The sequence below is a fragment of the Protopterus annectens genome, chromosome 2.part1, assembly GCF_019279795.1.
Source record: "Protopterus annectens isolate FY-2018-M chromosome 2.part1, PAN1.0, whole genome shotgun sequence".
NCBI classification, from domain to species: Eukaryota; Metazoa; Chordata; order Ceratodontiformes; family Protopteridae; genus Protopterus; species Protopterus annectens.
The window spans coordinates 1566097313-1566120906 of record NC_056729.1 but is presented as its reverse complement, the minus strand read 5'-3'; the positions used below and the strand labels follow the sequence as shown (position 1 = coordinate 1566120906).

At 38.5% G+C, this 23594-nt stretch overlaps 1 protein-coding gene across 3 annotated transcripts in view; it reads left to right on the top strand.

The window, feature by feature from the left end:
- Positions 1–23594, top strand: part of CHD5 (chromodomain helicase DNA binding protein 5) — a 2140358-nt gene that overhangs the window by 1549429 nt on the left and 567335 nt on the right. For all 3 annotated transcript variants that reach the window (XM_044063016.1, XM_044063014.1, XM_044063013.1), the window contains exon 27: positions 23374–23518. In XM_044063016.1, coding sequence (XP_043918951.1) covers positions 23374–23518 — 145 coding nt within the window. The remainder of the gene's footprint in view (positions 1–23373; positions 23519–23594) is intronic.

Sequence of the window (23594 nt, the reverse complement as noted above, 5' to 3'; positions counted from 1 at the left end):
GTATTCACCTATGAACCTATGATTAAAATAAAATGCTGCATCTGATTGGGATATTAAAGCAAACATAACGCGCTTCAGCTGCCAGTGTATCCAGTTATTTTGAGTACAGAAGTAGAGAATAAGAAATTACAGACATTACTCTGACAGTAGAAGTCTTGACTCACTGTGTAAACTTGAGCAAATCATTTAATATTTTTCATTAATTTGTGAAACGGATAAAGGATGTAACAAAGAAGAATACTTTCAATCACATCTCAGGCCTAGGGCAAATAGCATATATCCTTGACCCCCTTGTATTCCACTCAGTGCACATGTACTGTTGTAATGAAATCAAAGCACCCCATTACTGTACCCTGTAAATAAACTGTGACTATAAGTAGTATATCTGGAGTCTAGTGGTCCCCCCTACCCCAATCCCAAAACTGGTTTAAATGCACAAATCGTATAATTTAATCCCTGGTGACTAATAGTCACCCCATCCCTGTAGTCCAGTAATCCCTGGTAACTTGTGGTTCCTCCACCCAGTGTTGTAGTTTATGCTTGTTAGTCAAGGAGTGAGGGGAAGTATGACAGCCACCCCAGTCTATACTAACACACATGTACACATCAGACATACACTCTCTCCTACCACCCCAATCACAATCACATACTTATCCATTCATCCCGTCACACATACATACATACACACACCTTCCTCATCCCCTCACTACCACCCATACACTAGTAAAGTAAATTTTCCAGAATCTTTCATAGGGTAGGGCGAAATTTTGCAAATGTTAGGCATAATATTAAGTATAATACACAGGTTGTATTTGTGTTTCATTGAGGTTATGATGTTGTCTAAACCATGGTTGAAGTTTGTTTGTAGCAGATGCATCTCCTACCCAGTTCAGTTGCTGTCAGTCAGTCACAAACCATTGGCTTTCCTTGTTCAGATTCCAATCCTCTAATATAAATGAAAGTGTCTGATTTGTACAGAAGCTGTTTAGAGCCATTTGGTAACAGAAGTTTGAATGTTGCTGGGTAGAGCAGTTGGAATTTCAGTCAGGGTTAAACTGTGCCCTCTGTCTCTTAGCCTGGACTGAAAAGTTGTTATCTAAGAACACTCTCCTATTGCTGACAATACATTGTTTGCCTGGCTTCCAGATTATCAGGATTTGCTCTTTGATTCCATATGGGTCCCACCGGACTAAAATGTGTCAGGGATGAGTATCACCTGTAGATGCAGTCTGATGAAAAATGCAGTATTCTTGTTCAATTAAAATGGAGCTCTTGGGAATCTCTGACCACCAATCCTAGTGGTATTGGGCATACTGTTCACATCTGGCACCTACAATTTTCTCAGGTACCCAGACTATTTTATGTCCCTCTGACATGCTACACCCTGCACATCTAACTGATTATCTTGTACTATTTCAATTGTCATGCTGCAAATGAGGCTATCTGCTCTTTTATTCTTTAATCCCCACCTCCAGTTGTTGCAGTGAGCCAGAATGTAAGTACAAGTCATTGTGGACCTATTTATATCTCAAGTTTATTTTTAATATGTGGTTGTCAAATTTTTGGTTCATTTTTTGTATTTGTATTTCTACCAGAATTAAATCTAAAGCAGACTGCTGAGGTAGACTCCTTGTTGGTGGTCCAGTTCAGGTGTTTCCATTGTTCTCAAACCTACTACTGATGCCTTCATCTGTACAGGGGTCTCTTTGAGAATCTTGTCTTTATGCTATGCTTTCTTTTCTTGTTTGAGCTCACACTTGTCCATGATATAAGGTTGTAGTCTTCCATGGATGGATTTTGTCAAGTTACTAGGTCTTCTGTTCACAATTTCAACAAATAAAGTCTGGAATTTTGAGAGGAATCATGTGATTGCTAGATAGCCATACCCAAAGTCTGTGTTTATTTTTGTTTTAAAATTCTAATAGTAGTTTTCCTTTGCCTTTTTAATTTGCATCTGGAAATTGTTTCTAAATTCTTTACTCTTCTGTAGTGAGAATGCATATTTCTCAATTTCGTTTGTTTTCCTGGGATTGTCTCTTTCCACAAAGGTTCCTAGCTGACACACATGATATAGTTACATTCTTAAAACATGGACACTTTCCTCTATGCTGTCATTGGGTTCTGCAATAATACTAACTTCTGCATTCATGAATATATATTGATAAAGCACAAATACAAGTTAATCAAGTAATCATAATATTAATAAGGTTAAAAAAGAAAAACAAAAAAAGAGGTGCTATTTAACTTTCAGAAATAATCCTAGTCCTAAAACAAGTTTGGGTTAGATGAAGTGCAGAAACTATATACTTTTGTTATCAAATCTTCCTGCTGTAACAACAAATTCAGATTGACCTCAAAGGTTGAAAGCAATAATGACTATTGTTTAATTACATCAGAAAACTGAAAGGGAAAATTGTGAATGTAATATGTTATAATTTAACCACAGGGCACAGGCAATGGGCTTGCAAAAGAAAATTCTGTAAAACTTACAGTAAGCAAAGGCAAGTCGGAAAGTCATAGAGACAGAGAAAGATACCCCATATGTAACTACAAATATGACAACTGCTGCTACAAATAAAAGCAAAAGTACAAGTTCTGTGGAATCAGGTAGGGGATATGCATTTAATCCAGTGTGATTGTCTTCTTGTTTTCTATCCAGAATCAGGGACAATGTAATTATCTTTCATGTTAAACAAAATCTCAGTATATGGGCACATTCCTGGCTTAAAATAACAGGCTGAATTGACATTGACAATAGGGTTCTCATATTAGTCCCACATAATTTTAGACTTATCAGTCTGACAGTTAATGTTAAACCTGGGACTAATCATACTGGAGACCTACTTCTTATAGGGTATGGGTTTGTCAGTGGGAGATCAAAACCTTCAACTTATCTGCCCTGGTTTTTTTTTGTTTTTTTTTCACTGTCTCTTGTCATATATTTACCACTGTAATGTATTTGGACTTTAAACTACTGTATCACTGTGTGTTTGATATAGGTGACGGCTGGCCTGGATTCATGCCTGATAAAGTTCTGTGGATCAGTCCTCTGACCCAATTAAAAATTGTATTAGCCCTCCTAAAGCATTAAGTGTTATTACACATATGGGAGTATTGATAAATTAAAAACATTAAATATTAAGCCATATATAATTAGGGATTTGAAGCACTAGATAAGCAACTGGACATAATAGATCAGGGCTGGGAGGTTACATGTCTGCCCCAGGGTGGGAGGGGTAGCCATTGGTATCCGACAGAGTTTGGTACTGGAACCATTTCTTTCTAGGCTATTTTCAGATATAAAAATGTGAAGTGAGCAATGGATAACAAAATATGATAATAATTTCAGCCTGGGTAAAGTATATTTACTTCAGTAAAATATGCCAGAAGTTCTCCTAGATGCTATTAAAAAGGTACACACCTGGGGTAGTGGTAATTATCACACCTACAATGTCAATAAATCTAATGTCATAAGACTTGACAAAAAAGTTATCAATTTTGACTAGAATGATCAGCTCCAAAAAAATAAGGCCATCATTAAATATGTAAATTTAAATTTACATACACAAACATATAAAATATGCAATGTGTAAAACTTAGGTTGCATGATGTAAACCTAAATAAAATCATGTAAAATTGTAAAATGTATATTTCTTAATTGTTACTGTGTTAATTGCTACTATACAAGTTTTTTTATATATTGTTACTTTATTTTCGCTTTTGATATGTACAGCTTTACTACCTACCTGTTCCATTTTTCCTTTGTGAATTATGTCATCCCAGCAGTACCTGCAAATTGTCAGTTTGTGATCAGTGTACTACCCCAGTAAAAAAATAAAATAACATGAAAAATAAATATCTAGGGACTATGTTAGACAGCAGGTTAAACTTTGACCTACGTGTTTATACTGAAGTAAAAAAAAAAAACACATTCTGTGGCCTATCTAATTCTAAAGAGATTATATATGTGTTCAGTGGATATTTTATACCAAGTTATACCTCACTGATTCAAACCATTCTTGAATACAGTGTTGTAGCCTTTGGACAAGCCACATGAAACAATTTGAAAAAGCACAATGACTCCTTAACAGAAAAATCACAAGAGTTGAAAAACATTCTTTTAGGTTATTTACAGGTAACCTCTGCCTGGTCTGTGTGGTCCAGTTTATCTCGAAACTGATGTGTGGAGCACACCATTAAGGAAATTAACATCAAATTGAGGAATTTAGTACTAAAAGTAAACATCATTAACATAATAAAACTATGATTTGCACATTATATGTTGCCTTCCAAGAGTACAAAATATGTATCCCATTAAGGTCTGAAGAAATGTCAGTCTCCTTCAAAAATAATATCTAAATAGAATTGTTGCATTCAGACTTCTTGAAAGCCATTTGATAACTCATATTCATGGCAGTCACAAATCTGTGGTCCTGTGAACCAAAGTATTATGAGGTCCTGTATGCTATATTGCAGACATGTATATAACACTTGTATGCTTCTCCTATGGCACTGATTTGTAAGCAGAATATTGAACAATGCCCACATCTTTCCTAGATTTGCAAAGTGCATTTGTTTTTTTAGACTGTAAGAATGTAATCTGGGCTTTGTGTCTGACTTACTGTTGCCACTTGTGTGATTTAGTACCAGATGGCATGACAATTTCCGAACTCAAAGTATCTACTGTTTTTAGGATAGGGTGTCCTTACATATCAAGCATAATAATTTCATGTAAACATGTAAAACCAATCTGGATGACTGAATGGGCGATTGTACATTTTCATCTGGGATATTTGGGGAAAATCTGGAAAATCTACTTGATGGGAAGCACTGTTAGGTTTGCCACCAGTCTTTGGCAATGTAGATGAGCTTCTCAGTAGACTATTTGGATGCCAGTATATCAAGATGCTGTGAACCTAGAATGCCTGTATTAGAAGTTACCTAAATTACTTATCAAAACTGTCAAACTTATACCACAACTCTGTGGACAGAGGAATAAAACCCTGACCACGATCCAAATGACCCGAGTATGATTAGCAACTCTAGCACTGGAAGAACCAGGGGAGGGAATTGGAAAAACATAACTTCTTGATGGCATGCCCATCTGGGGAAGGGATTTGGAGGCTTCCCAGCTGTTGGCCATGCTGCTCTACGGACAGGTGGAGGCTAGTCCATGTCAGCTGGATCACAGCTGTAGGAGGGGTGTAGGCAAGACAATCCAAGCCAAGTCTGGTAGCTCTTGCATGGCATGTATGGGAGCACAAGGGCTTCTGCTTAAGGAATCTTGGTAATCTCTGCAGTGATGCACCACCTAAGGGTGGGATTTCAGAGTAAAGTGACTATCCCATTATGGTTGCCTCATTGACAGCAATGCCATGGACTGTTCTTGTCCAGTATGACAACAAAGGGGCACAAAGCTATTGCCCCAGTAGGGAATGAATGGCAGCACTTCAGTAGATTGATGTTTGGCAGGTGTGGGGGCAGACAAAAGTGCATAGAAAAAAAAACCTGTCACTACAATGAGACTTTATGCTGTAAGTTCAGTGCTACATTCCTGTAACAGCCTTCCTACTGTCCATTTGCAGCAGTCTGAACATTCTGCTTCATTACTTCTAATTCCGCCCACTGACAGCTATGACATTCACTTCTAATATTAGTACTATCCTTCAGCTCTTCATACTGTACTGATGCAATTTTTCATAATTAGACTTTTACTACATGCTGCCTCCCAGCTGTTAAAGAAACACTGTTTAAATACTAGAAGACTTTAATTATTGTTTTACCTTTCTTGCTATATCACACAGCACTGTCTCCTGTGGGACCCAATCCCTGTCTCTGTTTACTGTTATAGTAGATGCATTACCCTTGCAGTAGTTGATGGTACAAGAAAAGTATCTTTTGAATAATCATTTTTAGTCCTCATAATAGACACGTGGGACGGTCTTCATTACTTATGCATATCTGCCTGTCAGTCAGAGTATATACTCAGCCAGAAACCAATGCAGTCAGCTCAGCGATATTTAAGATTGGGACTGACCTTCCTTGGGTAGCGCTGGCAGTGGGCAAGCACTATGGATTGACAGAGTTTTATGCTACACTGACAGTTGTCATGGTGGTAGCTAGTGATCTTAACCCTTAACACAAATCTCACAAAGGTGTACTGGGCAAATAAATAAATAACAAATATTTGTGGTAGTTAACAACAAATCTCACAAAAAGCTAGAATGTGAGTGAACAATGGTCATTGGTGACTCCATAGTCAGACACACTGACGTCCCGCTCACCAGACTGAGTAAGGAGAAGGTCACAGTAAGCTGCCTGTCGGGCGCTAGAATCCGCCACATAACGCATGCACTCAGGTCTCTCAACAGCAGGTACAAATACGACTCAGTCATTGTCCACGCTGGTGTAAACTACCTGAGACGTACCTCCTTGGACTACATGAAAAGAGACATTGAGGAGCTCTCTGATTATGTAGCCCAGGCAGGTATGACCCTGACCCTGAGCAGTATCCTACCTTCACCAAGAATGATGCCACAATACAGAGATAAGATGATCAGCTTTAACAATTGGCTTAAACTCTGGTGTCATTCAAAGGGGATCCAATGTCTGTCTGCCTGGGATGACATGCTGGACAAGCCACGCCTTCGCAAGGGACGGCTTGCACCTGTCACCCTGGGATTCCGGATATTGGCAAAGGATCTTGCCACCCCCATAGTGCCTTTTTAGGCAAGGCTCAAATTCTAAACCTACCACCCTAGAACACAAACAAGGAAAAAAACTAAGGGTAATGCTGCTCAATGCCAGAAGTCTAAATCTCAAAATGCACGCACTCGAGGCCCTTCTCAGTATGGAGAACATCGATGTCTGTGCTGTGACAGAAACCTGGTTCAAGGCTCCTGAGAGCACCCCAGCACTATCAGGTTTTACCTCATATCATGCCCGCCCCAAAATCCGGAAAATACCAAGAAAGGAGGGGGGGTATCCATATTCATCAAGGACACCCACACCTCCAGACTGGTGGCAACGCACGATGCATCGGAAACCATCCAGGTGCAATTAACCATAGGCAAGACTGCTCTGCAAATTGTAGCATGTTACAGGCCACCCTCACAAACTCAGGAACCTCACATGGCCTTCCTGAAAACATTAGAGGGATAAATGTATCACCAAACACCATCATACTAGGTGACTTCAATTACCCTAATATAGACTGGGTACACTACTCAAGCCCAAACACCCTAGCCCAAAAGTTCCTGGAATTCATAAACTCAAATGCCATGGAACAACTAGTCACCATCCCCACAAGAGGAGAAAACATACTTGATCTCATCATCACGAACATGGGAGCACAATGTTCAACACCGGAAGTATACCCCTCACTGGTGAGATCAGATCACAAACTAATCTCGCTGGAGGTCCTCATCCCACCCCCACCTGAAATAAAAAGACCACAGTAAAGAACTTCGAAAGCCGACTTCACACTTCTAAAGACTAGTGTGGTCTCCTTTAAGGCCCCGAGCCGGGAAAACAGTACTCAAGCCGCTGAATCACTTACAAATGCCTTCTACCAGCACCTGCAGGACTGCATGGATAAGGCAATCCCAAGCAAAACAAAGACTCTTTGTACCAAAGGCAAGCGTCCAGTCTGGTGGACCCCAGCCATAAACAAACTCTACAACAAAAGGAGGAAGCTACTACAAGATAGAGCAAAATCCTTAAAAGGTAAGACACCCTTGATCACTATAAGTAAAAACTAAGAGCTCTCATAAAATCATCCAAAGCAAATTTTGAGAGAAAAATAGCTAAAGACTCAAAAGACAATCATAAAGCCTTCTTTAGCTATGTTAGAAACCTGGGAGGAAACTCCCAGATATGTTCAGAACTAGTTCAAAATGATGTGAAGATTACTGATCCTACAGACATTGCCAACATACTGGCTGACAGGTTCAGTGCAAACTTCTCCCCCCCCCCAAAAGGAGAGATATCTATACCAAGCGATTGCAGCCCCCCAAACATCTCCAATGCCCAAGTGAAAACTGCTCTCTCCAAAGCAAAAAACACAGCATCCATGGGACCTGATGGTGTCCCCGGCTGTGTGCTCCACAAACTCAACGAGGAATTAAACCCACAGCTAGGACAGCTGTTTAATCATAGTCTTACCTCTGGATACGTGCCCAGGGAGTGGCGCACTGCAACTGTGGTCCCACTTCACAAAGGCGGTGCCTCCACCGATCCTGGAAATTACCGGCCCATCAGCTTGACAAGCCTTATCTGCAAAGCCATGGAGAGGATCATAATGGACCTCATAAATAAAGACATAGGGAATTTGCAGACTTTGGATCCATCCCAGTTTGGCTTTGTCAAAGGCAGATCATGCCTTCTAAACTTGGTTGACTTTTTCGAAACAGTCACCAAAGCCATTGATGAGGGAAAGGCAGTCCATACAGCCTACCTCAATCTGGCGAAGGCCTTCGATACAATACCCCACTCGGGTATCATTGCACTGGTCATCAGCTTAAATGTTAACCCATACATCACAAGATGGGTTGCAAACTGGCTGAGTGACAGAACACACAGGGTCAGAGTTGCTGGCGCCATGTCAGACTCAAAGCCTGTCACAAGTGGTGTACCACAGGGTTCAGTCCTGGGCCCACTCTTGTTTGGCATCTACTTTTCTCAAGTACAAGCAAACACAGGAGGGTTATGGCTGACAAAGTTTGCAGATGACTGCAAACTGGGCGCCATAGTAGAAAACACATCTGACACAGATATCCTTCAGAAGGGTCTTACAGAAACGGATAACTGGTGCCAGAGCCATGGCCTAAAGTTAAATGCCAAAAAATGCATAGTCATACCCTTCGGGAAAAACAAGGTTACCCCTAGCTACCAAATAGGTGGCAATCCACTGAGCACAGAAGAAGTTATCAGGGACCTGGGGACCCAAGTTGATAGTAGTCTGTCATTCGACACCCATGTAGCCAAGGTGGTTAGGAAGACCTTCTACATTGCCCACCTTATCATGAAGGGATTCTCATCTAGATCAAGGGAGGTCATAGTCTCCCTATACTCATCACTCATCAGACCAATGATTGAGTACAATGCCCCATTCAGAATGTATCTGACCCGACACTTGCAGCAGCTTGAGAGGCCACAAAAGTTCCTCACCAAAAGGATAAAGGGTCTCAAACATCTGTCCTATGCTGCCCGACTGAAAGAACTCCAACTCTATTCAGTCGCCACCTGCTCAGAGGTGACCTTTGCCTAACATACAAGACCATGTCAAACCCAGATTTGATGAATATGCTGCACCTCAAAAGATCTAGATCCGTCAGAGCCACAAGGGCGGGAGACTTAAACCTTGACACGGCTATTAATAGGACGTGCTGGAGGGATAGATTCATCACCCAAAGACTCCCTATGCTGTGGAACAAAATCCCGGTATATGTGAGGCAGAGCACCTCGCTGGCCTTGTTCAAGAGAAATCTTGACCAATGGATGGGAGATCGCAGATATACCCCAGGGATTACCTCAGTGTCACTGCTCGACAGAGGCACAGCAAAATAATGGGTATAGTTCCCCATACTAAAGGGGTGGCATAAGCCACAAAACTATGGGCTAGGCTTGTAAATGCCCTCGGGCAGATAGCCTAGTATGAACCTATGAACCTATGAACCTATGAACAAACTTGCCATTCAAATTTCTAAATGCCCAGATGGCATAACATGTTTGTAAAGTAAACGATGACAACATCATAAAGTACAGTTGTATAAGCGAAACATATCATAACAGTACACTGCTGTAGTAGCCATATCTTTATGGGTTGTATACTGCTAAGGATATAACAGCTGGCCAGTTTCCAAAGCTTCAGAGAACCGTCCATGCAGCAAAACTGTCAGGCAGCTCGAGCTGAGCAGACTAAAAGATAAATTTGGGCATGAAGCCCTTCAGAACTTTCCTGCCATCAGAGAGAGGGAGTCTGAGCCCTAAAAGGACAGTGCTTGAAACAACAAAAAAATAAATGTCCCTTAAACATCTACTATTATGATGTTTTACCTACACAGCTGTACTATGTTCATCATATTAATCACTGCTGCACTAGTCTTAATGCCACGGTGGTAAGCCGGTAGCATTGTTACCTCACAGCAAGAGGTTCTCCCGTTCGATTCTCGGCTTGGCTTGGGAGTGCCTTCTGTGTGGAGTCTGCATGTCCTCCCCGCGGTTGGATAGTGTTCGAAAGACATGCGTGCATAAATGGGCATGCCTTTGTTGAAGGTTGGGCTTCGAGCTGGCACTTCGGCATTTCGTAAAAATCTACTGCCAATCATTAGCGGACCAGAGTTCCGCTGTGGCGACCCCTTACCGTGAAAAAGCCAAAAGACAAACAAAAACAACAACTAGTCTTACCTATATAGGTAGATTACCGTAGCTAACCATATTTCGGAGGTGGAAAGAGAAGAGTCCAGAGACCATGGAGAATGGGCCCAGCAAAGCTTGATCTGGACCTGGAGAAGGAATCAAGCTTATAGTGTTTTGTAAATATATGTACAGAGAACCAAGTAGCAGCTTCTAAAATACTTTTAGAATCCAACCCTTTCCTAAAGCCAAAGATAAAGCCAAAACTTTCATAAAGTGGGCCATGACCCTGTCTGGAATACTGTTGTTATTGTGAGTATAGCAAAACCTTAGACAACCATTTGGGAATAGCCTGTTTTGCTGCAGATTGTCTCTTCTTTTTACGTTCACAAGAAATGAATAATTGATCTGAAGATCTGAAAGATTTAGTTTTGTCAAGATAGTAACCTGAGTTGTCTGTGGACACCCAAGGTATGGAGTATCCCTTCCCCATCACTTTTTGGTTCAGGAAAGAAAACAGGGAGAACGAAAGTTTGGCTTAATGTAAACTCAGATACCACTTTAGGCATAAAAGGAGGATTATTATTCAGAGAAACCCTGTCCCTATGGAAAATGAGATAGGGTTGACTCGATAAAAGGTTTTAACTCAGATACTCTTCTTGTAGAGGTCAGAGCAATCAGTAAAACTGTTTTCTGTGTTAAAAACATTGTCTGCAGACTACCAAGATGGGTGCATGCTGATCAACAGCTTGACTTCAGCTCTCCCAGTGAGACAAAATGAAAGAAAGAGATAAAGACTAGTAATTCTGACCGTTTTAGTAAAATTCAGTTACTGGCTAGCAAGTACACTGGATGCTAGCAAAGAAGAAACTGAGAAAGCCTGAAAGAAAATCCACTAGAAAAGGTGAAGAGAAAACACTCACTGGGAAGAATCCTGCAGCTATTTAGCAAAAATCAGTTCAAGCTCCAGCTTTGGTACAAGAGATGGAGTCCAGTAATTTAGAAGAAATAAATCAAATATACTCAGAGTTGATTAAAATAAATGAAATATTGAAGAGGTATATCAACTCAAATAAAAGGCTATAAAAACGGAAAACATTTTAAACACCTATTCAGGTGAAGTGATAAGACTGCAAAAATCAGAAGCAGAAATGACGAAAAGGCTGGACTAATATGAAACTGCTTAAGAAGAGCTGTTTCAAGAAATGGTAAAGTTAAAGGACAGAGCATACAGAAAAAAAATGAGATTTTCTCCTGTACCAGAGAAACTGAAAGGAATAGACTTTATTAATTTTATGAAAGCACAAACCACTGGTGTGGTATTCCACATCAGGATTGGTTAATTGAAATGGCCCATCATGTGTATGCTCCAAACCTGGCCATGAGAAAGCAGCTAAGACCTGTAACAATGCAATCATAATAGCAGAAGGAGTTGATCCTGACAAATCTGTTTCAGAAGGGCAAACTATTAAAAATTGCAGAGTATTAGAAAATGATCATTCACTGTACACCAGGCAGAAGAGAATACATTTTATTTTAACATTCAGACAATGTCAAGAGGCAGGTGTGAGATTCAAGCTGCTGTATCCAGCTGTCCTCAGAATATTTTTTTCCTGGAGAATCAGTCATTTTTGATGCAGAATAGGCTAAAGAGGAAATACAAAAGCTTGTCCAACAAAAAGTGAGATATCACCAGAAGAAGACTGCTTCTCATTCTTCTGATAATAAAGCTCATAGACAGAGACTTTGCCAGTGAAACCTTTTCCAGTGTTCAAAAGGAAGATGCTTGAGAGAGAAAAAAGCACAGGAGTGGACTAGAAAAATTGGGAGTTGAACCTAAGTTTGGGGTTGGGAGATAGAGATGAACAGAAAGAAGACCTGCATCAATGAATTAGTGAATAAATATGACACTATAAAGCATCAATCATATTTGCAAAGTATGGCTTTTACAGGAAAAAGTGGTTAGAAAGATTGGACTTTTGATGACTTTGTTAAACTCTGTGAGGGGGACTCAAATGAATATCCCTCACTTCAGTCATCAGTGTTTGGAAGGACACAAAGGAGAGGAAAAAAGAATGTTCGGTATTTACTTTTCTGAGGTACAGGCCAACGTGGGAGGACTATGGCTTACCAAGTTCGCAGATGACTGCAATCTGGGAGCCATAATCAACGAATAACAGATAACTGGTGCCAGAGCCATGGTCTAAAGCTAAATGCCAAAAAGTGTATAGTCATACCCTTTGGCAAAAACAATGTGCCCACAAATTACCACATAGGTGGTAACCCATTAAGTACAGAGAAAGTAATTAGGGATCTGGGGACCCACGTTGATAGCAATCTCTCCTTTGACAACCACATTGCCAAAGTGGTTAGAAAGACCTTCTACATAGCCCACCTCATCAGGAAAGGATTCACATCTAGATCAAGAGAGGTGATCGTGCCCCTTTAGTCATCCCTCATCAGACCCATCATAGAATACAATGCCCCCTTTGGGATGTACCTTACCCGACACCTGCAGCAATTAGAAAGACCCCAAAAGTACCTCACCAGGAGGATCAAGGGACTCAAACAGATGCCATATGCTGCTCGGTTAAAAAAAATCCAGCTCTACTCAGTTGCATACCGCCTACTTCGAGGTGATCTATGCCTGACATATAAAGCTATGTCCAACCCAGAATTAATGGACATGCTCCACCTCAGTAAATCTAAATCCCTTAGAGCCACGCGCTCAAGAGACTTGAACCTCAGCACAGAAATAAATAGAACATGCTGGAGGGACAGATTCATAACCCAGAGGCTCCCTTCACTCTGGAATAGAATTCCAATTCATGTTAGGCAGAGCACCTCACTGACTCTCTTCAAGAAGAATCTTGATGAGTGGATGGGGGATCGTAGGTTTGTCCCAGGGATTACTTCTGTGTCACTATTAGACAGAGGCACAGTAACTAAACTTTAAAAAGGGCACAGTATACTCAAATCAAGGGGTGGCGTAAGTTAAACACAATTGGGCTAGGCTTATAAATGCCCCAGGGCAGATAGCCTAGTATGAACCTATGAACCTATGAACTTGTAGGTAAAACTAATTTTGATATTAATAGTATATGTATAAAACATTTTATTATATAAATTGCATGCTATACAGTCAAGCATTTTCAGTGATTGTATGTGACAGATACTAAATAAATAAATAGGCATTACAATGTAAAAAGAGAAGAAAGACTTGACAAAGGCATGTACAAGTTAATATGCTGTAATCTTGGGCTGTTGGGATAGGGGATGGAGAGTAAAAGTTCACTGATTATAATATATGTGGATTTGAGATGTTTTCTTTTACTTTTGCATAGGTGATTATCTGGGTTAATGTCCTTGGATTAATTTAATAACAGGTTTCTTGTGAAAACATGTGTGCTATAAAAATAAGAGAGCACTGAAAGTAATGAAAAGTTTTCCTTTAACAAATAAATGTTTAGTGTAGGTTGAGAAGTCTGCAACTGAGGGCAGCGGTACATTCTGTTATGTTTCCATGGACACAGGCTGACTACAGATATAGTCAATAAATCTTAGGAGGTCTGGACATTGTTTGTGTTGAGAAACATAATAAAATGTACAAGGACAAGCAGCTTAGTAAAAAAAATGGTTGCAATTATTGGAAGCAAATAAAAGCAGTTTTTATGCTACCTAAATACTTGAATGCATTTACTAGAACAGTGTATAACTTAGTTTAAGTTATTAAAGATAACCAATGCAGTTTTTCTTAAGGCGAAAAGTTAATGTTTTCTGAAAGCATGCAATCTGTTTTTCACATTTGGGAGGGGAATAAAGATAAGACAAGAACAGACAACAGTTAGTACAAGTAGGACCACTGTAACATGTGCTTTATCATGGATAACCTTAATTTTAGCTTAGATAATGCTTGCCTGTGGGTGCAGCTGTCTGTTTATTTGAATTCTGTAGAACGGGAAAGTCCAACTGGGCTAGTGCCCTTTTCAGAGGAGACCCAGGGAGAAAAGCTCCACAGGAGAAACTAATTAGCTTAGTTATAATTCGTAAGTTCCACAGCAAAGCAAAAAAAAGCATAATTACAATTTAAGTATAACATCCAATAGCACTATACAGTCAAGGGAAAGCACAATTGTTCTTAACAGGTGGGTTGAATTTCTATATTTGAAGATGTACATCATTGTGTGTATGTGTTTTAAGTAAATAGATCCTGGGGTGTGTTTTTTTTGAGGGTTTTCATTAAAACAAAAAGCCTTATAAAATGTGACATAGGTTCAAATGGAGATGACAAGCAACAACTGTATAAAGGATTGGCCTACCAAACATTAGTGGGGTGTATGGAACACACAAAACCTGGAAATGGACATTTAAAAAAGCTTATATAAAACAGGTGAGTATAATACATTTTTATCATACTGCCTATACTATGCATATTATTTTGGAATGTGACTGGCCTCTTGGGTATAGACAAAAAAAGTAACCGTATTATATGAAGAAATGCAGAGTGCAAATAGCAGTGCTGCAGGAGTCACATTTGGAAATAAGTGAGCTTGTGAATTTGATGAAGAAAGTATTTCAGGATGTTTTAATAATGCCCCTCAAACAATAAGCCAAGTGCACCCCTAGAACACCCTCATAAACTATTAACTTAATACAAACATGCAAAACTCTGTACATTTAACCCTCTTAATAGGTCCCAAACAAAGGCCTTATTTAACCTAAACTTGAGGTTATTCATGCTAAGATACGTGCTATTGCCTGTTTTCTATGTAAAATAATTGGTGTCCGTTCTTTTTTTTTTAATCTTCATTCCCTTCCCAGATGTGAAAAACAACTTGCATGCTTTCAAAAAATGTTAACTTTTAGTCTTGAAGAAACCAGCATTCTGGCTTTTTATTGCCCTATACTCAGCTTGCCTCTATGGAAACATGAGAGAAAAAAATGTAGTCCTCAGCTGCAGGCTTATAAAGACAAGCTGAAACACATTGTTAAAGGAAAACTTTTCATTATATTCTGTATTCTCATATATAGTTGTTTCCACTTAAAACTTGTTATTAGGTTAACAAAGAAAGTGTGTTTGGGAGTCACTATGCTTTTTTCGTGTTTGGAAGTTTTGTTATTAGACTAAGCCAACAGTCTCAATCCAGACATTCACCTCTGCAAAAGTAAGAGAAAACATATCAGCTCTACATATATTGTAATCTCTGTACTTGGCATCCCATACCACACCTCAACAACCCAAGATTACAGTCTGTTAACTTAAACATGCTTTTGTCTAGCTTTTTTCTCTTTTTGTATGTAATGCCTACATGTCTTAATTGTAAAAAAAGAAGAAAGGGAAAAAGACATCTGTTTACTTTAGTGTCTTTATCATATACAATTAAAAATGCTTTAATATTAAAACATGCAATTTATATCATGAAAAGTTTAATAGAAATTCTGGTAAGAGCAGAAATTGTTTAACTTAGTTACCTTTTCCTTCCTCTTCCCCTCACTTCAGTGTCCTTCCAAACTTTAAAGACACAAAGTGAGGCAAATGCCTTTCAGTTCCCCGCAAGTTTAAAAAAGTCAACAAAACTCCACTCTTTCCACTTTTTCTTATACAGTTGTATTTCATATATGCAATTGATGCTTTGCAGCCTCACATTTATTCACTAATTTCCTTGTTACTGGTGGTCTTCTTGTTCATCTCCATCTGCCAACTCCAGACTCCGGTCCAATTTCAAGGTACTCCTAACAGCGTCTGTGTTTTTCTCTGTCTGTCATACATTTTCCATTAGAGCAATGGAAAGAGGTTCTCTTGCAAAAATCTCTCGGTGTGCCTTCTTATCAGAAAAATGTGAAGCAGAGTCCCCTTCTACTTCATGGCTCACTGTCTGTTGTACAAACTTTTGTATTTCCTCCTTAGCCTGTTCTGCATCAAAAAATGTATCTGATCCTCCAGGAAAATATATTCTGAAGACAGCTGGATACAGCAGCTTGAATCTTATACCTTCCTCTTGGCATTCTCTGATTGCTGGAATAAACATGTTTCTCTTCTGCCTGATGTACAGTGAAAAACATGTTTCCCTTCTGCCTGATGTACAGTGAATAATAATTTTCCACACTCTACTATCTCCAACTTGTAATACTTTGCCCTTTTGGCACCGTTTTGTCAAGATCAACTCTTTCTGCTGTAGGCCTGCATCTTTACTAATACAGGTCTTGGCTGCTTTCTCATGTCCTGGTTTGGAACATACACACAGTGTGCCCTTTCAATTAACAGTCCCTGCTGTGGAATATTAGTCCAGTTGCTTATTTGTGCCTCCATAAAATTAATACAGTCTGTTCCTTCTAATTTATCTGGTACAGCAGAAAATCTCAGATTTTGCCTACGTGCTGTGTCCTCTGATTCTACCATTTTTTGAAACATCTCTTCATGAGGAGTCTCATAGTCAGCCAGACCTTCCTTCATTTCAACCATTGACTTTTGCAGTTTTATCAGTCCATCTGAATTTCTGTTTAAATAGTTTTCCATTTTTTCTAGCCTTTTGTTATTTCAGTTGATATACTTTTTTCAATGTTTTGTTTATTTGAATCATTTCAGAGCACATTTGACTTATTTTTGTCTCTAGATTACTGGAAGTTATGACTTGCACCAAAGGTGGAGCTTGGACTGCGTTTTGCCATACAACTGCAGGTTTCTTCCCAAGCATTGTTTTTTTCTTTACCTTTTCTAGCCAATTTCCTTTTGGGATTTTTTAGTTTCTTCTTTGCTTGCATTCAGGCAGTGTACTTATTAGACAGTAACTGAATTTAGTAAAAGTGACAGCGTTTCTGGCCGTTGTCCTTCAATTTCCTTTTTCACAGTGGGAGAGCTGAAGTGGAGCCATCTTTGAAAGTTTGGCCTCTATTTTGTTGAGAGCGTTTATTCTATTTTTTGCCAAAATTGAATGCAGAGATAGAAAATCCCTTGGAAAATTTGGTCAAGGAGGGCTGAAAAATCTTAGAGATTCAATGGATCAACTTGCCCCTTTCAGTACACTTTTTGGTCACCCCTGCAGCAGAGGGGACACACATTAAGCCTCTATCAAAGGAAGATTTTAAAGTCTTATTTTTAACATCACCTGTGAAGTTCTGAGAATGCAGATCACTGCTGCAGTAGCTTTAGCTATTTGGGTTGTATCCTGCTAAAGTTGTAACAGTCAGCCATTTTCAAAACTTCAGAGCACCTTCCATGCACCCAAATTGTCAGGCAGCTAGAGACAGGCGTACTAAAAGACTTGGGTGCAAAGATTAAAACTACCACTGTATAGCCAGGATGCAGGTTAGAAAATGTCACCCTTTCATTGCCCATGTTTCACATAAGTAGGAACCTAATGTATGACCACTTACAGGAGAGTGCAAGTAACCCTTCAAGAAGTATTGAAAACATATTATTAATTAACATTGAAATTGTGTGTAACTTTTTTATTGAAATGGGCTTCTTATCCTTGTCAGGCTGCTATACCCACAAATGATACGTCAGAGTCCTTGAAGCTTTAACTATCAAATTATCTGCTAAAGTCAGGACTGACAAACTTTTCCAAAGGTAAATGGGAAAACAAAAATGAATGAATTAACACATAGGTGAAAACTCAATGGTAATTATTCAGATTAAGATGGAATATTTCAGTTTTTGCAAGTATGGATGTGTCTCATGCTTGGCACTCAGTATTGTATACTTGTACTGTTCTGACGAAGCACTTAACAGGATACCTTATTGGTGGTTCTGATTACTGTATTACTATGATTATTATTATCATCATCACTGATGACATTTTTAGAGATATTGAACTTCAGGATTAAGAGAGTAACTTGTTGATTAGCATATTTGGTAATGTGCCATGCATTCAGTAACTGGTCTGGCAACATTTTGCAGAGAAAAATATTAGTGTATACATTTTTAATTTTCTGTAAATCTTTATTCAGTATTCCGTTTCATCCCATGTGCCTTCAGTTTTGTATTCCATTCCCCTATCCTTTGCTGAAGTTCTGTATTGAGTCTGTCTGTAATGCCACATTGTCTGCATACAATAACTTTGTTGAAATGTCCCCTCTGACTTGTTTGCTAATGTAGTCCATCAACAGTATGAACAGAACTGGGCTCAGAGTTGGACCCTGATTCACACCCATTCACACTGGGAACCCCACTGTGAGACTGAACACTACTCCTACTTGAGTTATTGGGTCCTTGTACATAGCCTGCACTAATTCTATCATCACTTCAAACCACTGCAGGACTGAACAAGTTAACTTTCTTGGGACCTTGTCATATGCTTTCTCCAAGTTTAGGAATGCCCAGTTGGACTCTTTTCTCATCTCTAGCTTCTTCTCAACTATTTATCACACTGCAAACATAGAGTCATCTTTTGTATTTTTGGTACAAGAGATGGCTTCCAGTAATTTAGATTAGGGAAACATAAATCAAATGTATTATGATCTGATTGAAATAAATGAAACACTGAAGGAATGTATCAACTTAAATAAACAACTGTAAAAATAGAGGTAGCTTTAACTAGCTATTCAGATGAATTGATAAAACTGCAAAAATCAGTGGTTGAAATGAAGGAAAGGCTGGCCAAGTATGAGGCTTCTCAAGAAGAGCTGTTTCAAAACAGCGTTAGGACACAGAGAAAACCTGAAATTTTCTGTTGTACCAGGGAAAACTGAAGGAACAGATTGTATTAATTTTATGTAAACACTAATAAGCAAATAATTGAAAGGGCATATTGAGTGTATGCTGCAAACATGACCATGGGAAAACAGCCAATACCTATATTAGTAAAGGTGCAATCATACCAGCAGGAAGAGGTGATCCCGACAAAACTGTGGCCAACTGGAAAATTATTAAAAATTGGAGAAAGCAGTGTTTGTGGAAAACAGTTATTCACTGCACCCCAGACAAAAGAGAAACATTTTCCAGTAATCTGGAAATGTCAAGAGCTAGTAATGATATTCAAGCTGCTGTATCCAGCTGTATTCAGAATATTTTTCTGTAGGATCAGAAGCATTGTTTGGATCCAGAACATTCTAAGATGGTAATAAGACATTTTATCCAACAAACAGTCAGCCAGCAAGCTGAAATGGACTCTGCTTCTCATTCTTCTGCCAATAAAGTTCATAGAGAGACCTTGCCAGTCTAATTTTTTACATTGTTCAAAGGAAAATACTTGAGAGACAGAAAAATCATAGTAGTTGACTAGAGGAATCAGGATCACCTTGGACTTGAACCAGAGTCTGATGATGCGAGATGAAATGATCAGGACGAGGACCACCAACACTGAAATTCATGAATAAATGGGAGACTATAAAGCATCAGTCAGTCACATTTCTGAAATATGGCTTATCAAGAAAAAGTGGTTGACAAAGACTGGAACTTTGACTTTGTTAAACTTGTAGGTGGACTTTAAAGCATATAGCCCAGTTTACATCATTAGTGTTTATAAGGACACTAAAAGGAAACACTAAGTAACTGTAAGTAAAAGAATTCTTATTAATACCTGTTAAAACATTTCATGATATGCAAACTACATATCATATTGTAAAGGAATTTTGTATGGGGTGCAGTTTGGGGTAATTTAAATGTGAAGCGGTATTTTCGCTGACTGTTTTATATATATATATATATATATATATATATATATATATATATATATTAAAATAAACAAGTGATTTTTCTTAGCTGTAAGAAACACAGGCTTTACACTGTAACAGGATAAGAAAGGCTAGAGAGAAATCATATAGAATATTATATTCATAAAGGAGCACAAAGTATTCTAAGAACTAAGGAAATACAAGAATAGAGAAAGGAGATTTTGCCAATAGGGATGACAGCAAGTAGGGGTACAGAAATAGGCAAGCGGTAGCTGGAATTTACTAGAGAAACCTGTCAATGGAGTAAGATATTGGGAAAAAAATAACTCCAACAGGAAAAGTAATAGAGTGGGATGAGGCCAAGAAGGCATTTAAATTGTAGACTGCCTTCCCTACCAGGGTATGATCTCAGAGTACAGGCAAAGAGAAAGGGATGGGGTATTTTAAGTGAAAGACCTGCTATGGTAGAGATTTAGTTGCATGTAGAATAGAAACAGCTGTTAAAAAGGGATAATCAGTAGGACATATAAAATTTTGCACGATAGCTATAAGAATCAGTCAGTGGAGGTTAGAAAAGACTGGGAGGAGAGACTGGAAAAGCAATTTACAGAAGAAAAAAATGGGAACACTTTTATATATGGCTTCCAAGTATGCAACCAAGTCCAGAAGGTTTAGTATCTTTGCTTGGAAGTATTTTTATACCCGACAGACTTCAGAGAATTTTTCCATAGGTACATAGAAAATCTGAGACGTGTGACAGGACAGACAGAGTTAATTGAGAATGTGTTTCATTTTGGGGGGGGGTGTAATGAGTTGGCAGATTTTTATAGAGTACTTTGTCACAAATGTTGGTGAAGCAAATGGTTGTAACTAACAAAATTATTCTTTTAAGCTGGGATATAAGATCTGAATTGTTCAGACACATACCTCTCAACCTGGAAACATCAAAAATCTGGACAAAGGCCCATGAAAAATAGGTACAAATCTGTATGGTGATTAACAGAAAATTTGCGTACATAATTATGTAACACCACCCTCTCCAGTGGAATTGTGGGATACCAACTTTCAAACGCAAATTTTAGAACACAGATATGGCCCCAGACCCTGTAGTAAATGGTAACCATTTTTACTTCTCATTTTATACCCACCATAAACCTCACAAATTTATTTCACTATAAACACTGGGATTGGAATTACTTGGTGTACATTTATGGTAAATGAGTAGTTATATCTGTGCACTATTTAAAAGTTAAAATATTTCTGTGTGCGTGTGCATGTACACAAAACAGATACACAAAGAAAGATGGGAGAGAGAGAGAGAGATGGTTTTAATTTGAAAAACATGGTTAAGTTACTTGGAGCTACCTTTCTCATATAGTGTATTTTATCCACGTCTTTGACTGAGTACTGTCACAAATTGACAGGAAATGGAACATAAATGATGAAAGAACACTTATCATCTACTAACATTTATCTGAACTGAAATACATATTATGTTTTTCCTTTCTGAAAGTCTGATACTTCCAGAGCAGAAGCACTTAAAGATGGGACTCACTTGAGCACTGACTGTTTCTGATAGTTTTTTTTTTTTTTTTTAATTTCAAAATTAGGCTTATCAAAGGTAGACTTTTCTGAGGGCATTTTTGACTAGACCTCTGAATTTTATTTAGGTTCATGCCACAAGTTATCTAACTGGTTAAAACCCAAGAAATCAGAGTAATGAAAGTAAAAGTCTGAATAGATTGATTTCTACTAAAGTATACACAAAGATTCACACACACACACACACACACACACACACACACACACACACACACACACACACACACACACACACCCTAGTAAATGTAAACATAAAAACCTTGCAGCATGGCATTTCAGAACAGAAACAAAGCAAATTAAATTAACAAGCAATATATAGTGAACTCGACTTCAGCAGAGCTAGTAAACATAAGAACTTTGCAAATATACAGCAACTAGTAAACATAAAAACCTTGCAAATATACAGCAACTAGTAAAGTTCTTCTCCTTACAATGGAAGGAGCACGCACAGACCAAGGAGACTGGTTCCTATTAGATTGTTGAAACTCCGTTTACGCGAATACGAAATCATCGACACGTATTGCGCAAAATACGTAATCATTGAACGTGTAAAACCGCAAAAATCAAAATGTCGAAGTGTTTTAGTTGGCCCATCTGTGGTATAGCTCCGTAAGGTAAGTGTGCAATAGTTACGGACTTTAGGGTTAGGGTACGGGTTAAGGTAAGTGTATAATTAGGTAATGTGTGTAAGATTTAGTGTAGTGTTAGAAGTTGAGTTTTGGTGCTTTACTTTAGGGTTAGGAGTCGGGTTTGGTTAGTGTATGTATGTGGTTTATTTATTTTCTTTGGGTAGGTAGTATGTAGCGAGTGGTGAGGTTGGCCAACTATGAGCATTCGATATTTTAAATTTCTCTGTTTAGTGCATTTGGTATTTTTGTGGTTTGAGTAATATGTGTTGCTGTTTTGGTATTCAATGTAATGGCTTTTCGTTCATTTAATATATAGACTCAAGGAGACTTACTGGTCTCTGATACTTTTACAGCCCATACCCTTACATGCTGTTGATCCTCAGTGATTTATCTGGACAGTTTCTTTTACTTCTCTTTGAATAACATAAACTTGCATCTTGAAAGGCAGTGTGCAAAATATATATGCACATCTCAAGCTTTAACTTATTTATTTGTGCAGTTTAGTGTAGCTTCGGTGTTTGTCTACTATTGATATTACCTACTTTTTTTAACTATTTTCCTCATCAGATTTATTATGCAGCCTTAAGAAGTAGCAAACAGTATAAGGTAAGTCTGACTTCCTTAAGGACTGTGGAATTTTACACTTTATTTTCCTACAAACTCCAAGTGACAGAAAAGCTACTTTGTACCTGGCCTACTCCAGCGTATTTGCATGATATGATGAGAACAGATGTGGAGACATGTTAAGCTGTGTTTCATGTTTGTCAGTGTTTTGGCGCACTTCTAAGAATTCCTAACAAAGTGCATGAGACTAGAAGGGATTCAAGCAGGTAATGAATACTTTCATAAGGTAACCCCACCTCCAAAATGCATGCTGACAAACTACCAGGAGAATGTATATCAAACATTTAAGCAACATATTCGGACATGAACAGTTAATCGACATCCAATCTAACTGAATGAACGCATGAATGCTCAGATGAAGGAGTGCAACATAAGAACCAAAATGTTATCAGATGCCAATTTTCCTAGTATAGTAAAAACTTATCTCTTTAGATCGGTTTAGGAACTAATTTTCTTAATGTTGAGTTTTGTGATTTTTCATAGAAGTTTATTGTGGTACGTGATAACTGTTCTGCTTATATACATAATTGATTGTATCCCTTATTAGAGCCTATGTATCCCTGTTCATGAGACACTTGTGTGAGCCTGGAGCAGATGGGGCAGAGACATTTGCAGATGGTGTCCCAAGGGAAGGGCTGTCCCGACAGCATGTACTTACAAGGATCGGAGTCATGTCACTAGTCAGAAAAAAGGTGGGTCTGGATATACTTTGGAAATGTGATTTTATTCATTTGTTGTTATTTGTGGTTTGTTAATGAGGTTAATGCT